Here is a 4553-nt window from a genome sequence, read left to right on the forward strand (position 1 = left end):
TGCAGTATGTAGACGTACTTCTGTAAACAAATCCATCCCAATGCTGCCTACTGGCCTTACAAGCACCAGTTTAAAGTTATTTTGGGTTGCAGCTCCCTCCAGTGTATGGACGTGATGGACAGCAGTGAAATGATTACCTTAAAAACCTGCCTGGATTCATGTGTGCATCCAGAAAGTCGTGGGCCTAGGGGTTCCCTTTTGCTGTCGTTTGTTCCCATTAGGAGACCCTAAGCTAAAAGATGGTATTGCTTGAGTTGATGCGGAATGGGTCCAGACAGCAGTCAGGATTTGTAGGAAACTGCTAGTCCAGCAGTGAAAGTCAGCTCATCCTCCCATCAGTCACGGATTGGTACAATGCACTGACTACAGTTGCTGCATACGAACGAGTATTCTTCACCCAGCTGGATAGGTTAGATTGGCACTCCTTTAAATGGCAAAATTTACATTTAACTTAACATAACATAAAAATATATAAAAAATGTTGTTGAATGGTATAGTTCTATATATATAACAATAAACATAACATTCAACATATAAATGGCCTTCAGTGATGAACTAAAGGCTCATCCCCCTCTTCCTACACAATACAAGAGCTCTCTGGTTCACATGTCTAGTGCCGCCTCCTCCATATGTGTGTTTTTTTTTTTTGTTTAATCTTTATTATTTTTTTGTTACAGTGGTCTTGCCTGGTGTCTATATAGGCATAGATTGTGCATGCATGCACTGATGCATGTGTTGCCCTATGTGTGTTCAGTTGAGGTGTATGAGGAATATTTCCATGCCAAGAAAAAGTTGAAAGAAAACGAAAAGAAAATACAAAACAAAAAACCTGCCTTGAGCCACAGCATCAACAGAAATGGCCCAGTGAAGCCGTAAAACAAGTGAGCTGGCTAAATATTGCAGTAATACTATTCTGTTTAGGCTCTTTTTTGCTAGATTGAGGTCGGCATTTGATAAGATTGCTTTAGCAATACTATTTCTGTTGGAAGTGAATTCTGATTTTAGCCTTGATGTCATATTTCCCCTGATAGATTATGTCCTTCTGCCTGATTGATTTGACCAGTTATCTCACATCGGAAGGTTTGGGATTTGGTCTGCGACTCTGATTGGAAAACAAGGAGGTCCTGTGGCAACATGGGTCCGACTGGAGACTGAGAAACTGTGCTCAATTCAATTTACCACAGATTGCATTCATTGCTGTCAAGGTTAGCCTGTAACCCCATTTAATAAAGTGACCGTGTCAGCGGCCTTTTGTTTACCTGTCTGCACAGACTGGGGCATGTGGTTTTATTACTATTTATAGCAGAAAGATATTTATATATACATATAGATATACATCTAATTATAGATGTGTATCTTTATAAGTGGACAGTTTAAAAAAAATGCAAAATGTGGACAAGCCTGCATTTACTTCTTAATGACTGTTGCGAAACACATTTTACTAATGCCGTTACTTTACAAATAAAACACTGTTTAATTGTATTTTCTACAAAGTATTTTCGTCAAAGATGCAAACCATGGCTCCTTAACAGTGAATATGTACATGCAGGTGATTAAATATTTTGTTCATTCCATTTATATCAGCACCACTCTGTACGACACAATTCAACAACAACAGCCTCCAAAATGGCACTAAAACCAAAGCAACACCTCTCCGCTTTAACAAAAATATGTATAATACCCTTCTCGAGGGTAGGCCTCATTGTGTCATTGGAGGGCTGTTGTATTAGACTGCATCAGTTTAAGACAGGTGTACCTGCTGTAATATTTACATACTTTAATAATCCCGCAAGGGAAGGATTTTCATGGCAATTACTAATCAGATGAATTAATTCTCTAATATCCATTCTGCATTCTAAATGAATACCAATCACAAAGGATGAGAGGCATAGCGAAGCAGATGAGTTAGTTGATATTTCAATTTTTAATATTTACACTTCAGATAACGTTCTGTAACATTATGGAAATTAAGCGATCAGATCCGATATAAAAACATATTTAAAATGGTGTTTATTGAAACGAAACTGAATGGTTGTTATTTTGTATTCATGTTTAACAGAGTGTGTCATTTCTGACTCCCCTCCACATTATTTAGTTATACGGGTGTTAACTGCCTTAATTATTTCAGTTGGTATGTTAGTTTGTCCAATTAATATTTGGACTAGTTTTGTACGCTCTCATATTGCTTTGATTTTGTCTGTTGCTTTTATTGTGAGGCACTTTGTGAGGTCTGCTCTGGAAAGGTGCTAAACACATTCATTTCACTCACTACTGTGTTTATCATTTCAGTCTGTGCGTGCAAAGGATCTTACATAATAGATCAGCCGGCCTTTAAAGGTTACTACCACAAGCATTGCAAAACTTCAACAAGACCTAATGAAGCTTGATCATTCACTTAATGCTTCAACTGATCAAGAAGGATCTAGTTATAGATGCTTTGCCGGCTGGCTTTAAGAACGCCGATGCTTGAGAATGTGATGACATTTGTCATGTTGAAGTGACATTTCTAAAGGTGGCAATGAACTGAGATAGGGAGCCATGTTGCCCAAAGTAACCTTTTCTTTCAGAGTTCTTGTTACACTGACATTCTAAGGGATCTCAGGATGATGGGCTGGAGGTGGGTAGGTTGGAATTTCGCACTTTCACTAAGCCAGACGGTGAATCCCAAGCAACTTGGAAGCTTAGGAAGGGACATCCTGTTTCCCTAAGATTGTCTCTCCTTTAGTATTCTTATTTTCAGCCGGTTCTCATTCACTGTTCATATTTATACCTTCAAAAAGTAATGCACTATTAGTATATAACAGACATGATGATGGGCCAGGAGGTACAGGGCTGCCACTAAAGTGGAAGTCAGGCGACGTAGTATGAAGAGCGACGTTAGAGTGGAAGAATGTGTCAAACAAACACAGGACTTTTATCCAGGACACCGCTGTTTGTGTCCCATGTGAAAGCACAAGTCAGTCTTGACTTTAGATCTTTTTTTTTTTTACATAACTTATACACTTATTTGAACCCCAAGCACAATTCTTTCCTAAACCTAACCAAGTAGTTGTGTTGTCTAAACAGATTCTAAATTGCCGGGGCTTGCGCAGGCGCACTTACCGCTCATGCTGATGGACATTGGATAACATTATTTTTCCTAAGATATCATACGACCCGTTTTGATATTTTTATACAGAGGGAAAGTAGACCATCATTAGAAAACTATCTGATGATCTACTATAAATGTCCTCAGCAACCAGAAGTCAATATCCTACAATACAGCATCACTGCAAGTCAAAAAGCAAATCATTTATAACAAGGAATGTACCAATTACAGGTTGCAAAAAAGTATTACACAGTTTAACAACTAATAATTGCAAAACCAATGTTTTAATTATATTAACACTCAAAAGAATATGAGCCATGAAATACTTTTAAAAGTTTGATTACGTGCAACAGTTCAAGGCATAAAAAGCATAAAACAAAGGTCTAACAATCTAATCATATGCAAGCAAATTATTAATAAATTAGTCTGGCTCAATGGCTGTATATGACTGGGATAAAGCCTGACTTCTATCAGATGTCCCTTCCGCTATCCCCCTATCTATTTTGCTAGATAGATAAGCGGTGTAGGTCTGGCTTTGCCAGACTAATAATAAATTAAAAGGGTTAACTGTCATTCAGTATTACAGCAAACCAACAATGCTGTAGTAAATGGGAGAGAAACATATTTTCTTTTTTGCATTTCAGGATTGGATGTTAAAGAAAAAAAAATTAACACATTTCTTTAGAAGACTATGCAGCACTCTAAATCTCATCCACTCTTATTACCTCTCATTGTTAGTGTTTTGGAAGATACATGTTCATCTGTTTTCCATGGTTTTTATGTGGTTCAAGTCCTGGGCAGGCCATGGAAACTTTTGGCACGCAGTCTTAGATCGTTTTTTTCTTCTTCTTTTAGATTGCATTCCGCAGAGTCTTTGCAGCAAAGTAAACATACGAAGGAACAACAAATAAGACAAGAAAAATAAAAGAGGCACATGGGGAGGCACATTTCTCAAACGACAAATTTGTTCTTGGTGGTTGAACCGCTTTTGGTAGCTGTGTCTGCGTGAGATTGGTAGCCAATAGTCATCTTCAGGGGAAGCCCCAAGCGCTCCTTGTAAACTCTCCTGTTGACAGGAAAGGACACCATAAGAAGATGCAGACAATGCCATCACCTGTATTTTTAGTACTTTAATACTGAAGACACGCCTCACCCTATGTGTGTTATAGCTTCCCGGTTGTCATAGTCTGATGTCCAGACTGCTATTTTATCTCCTTTTGCGCGGATGTTGACCACCGCTCCGCAGACCTGATCGCTGTAGTCGTCAAAGGCCTCTCCGACTAAGCACAGGAGCTGGTAAAGTGATGGAGAGGATTAAAAGTCATTGACATTACATGATGATTCACATCTCGACTTGGACTATGCAGTATTTCCTCTATGTTGATATGTTGATGGCGGCCTGCCACGGAAAATGTCTGCCACCATAGTATAGCGCAGACGCACAACAGGGTTTCTGCTATGTACA

At 38.7% G+C, this 4553-nt stretch overlaps 1 protein-coding gene across 1 annotated transcript in view; it reads right to left on the reverse strand.

The window, feature by feature from the left end:
• Window positions 1–3353: 3353 nt before the first annotated feature.
• eif4eb (eukaryotic translation initiation factor 4eb) overlaps window positions 3354–4553 on the reverse strand; it is a 12256-nt gene continuing 11056 nt past the window's right edge. The window contains exons 6-7 of the mRNA XM_032500080.1: window positions 4242–4381; window positions 3354–4154 (exon numbers count right to left, since the gene is read on the reverse strand). Of these exons, the coding sequence (XP_032355971.1) occupies window positions 4040–4154; window positions 4242–4381 (255 nt within the window). The 3' untranslated portion in view covers window positions 3354–4039. The remainder of the gene's footprint in view (window positions 4155–4241; window positions 4382–4553) is intronic.

Source organism: Etheostoma spectabile, chromosome 20 (assembly GCF_008692095.1).
Source record: "Etheostoma spectabile isolate EspeVRDwgs_2016 chromosome 20, UIUC_Espe_1.0, whole genome shotgun sequence".
Lineage (NCBI taxonomy): Eukaryota > Metazoa > Chordata > Actinopteri > Perciformes > Percidae > Etheostoma > Etheostoma spectabile.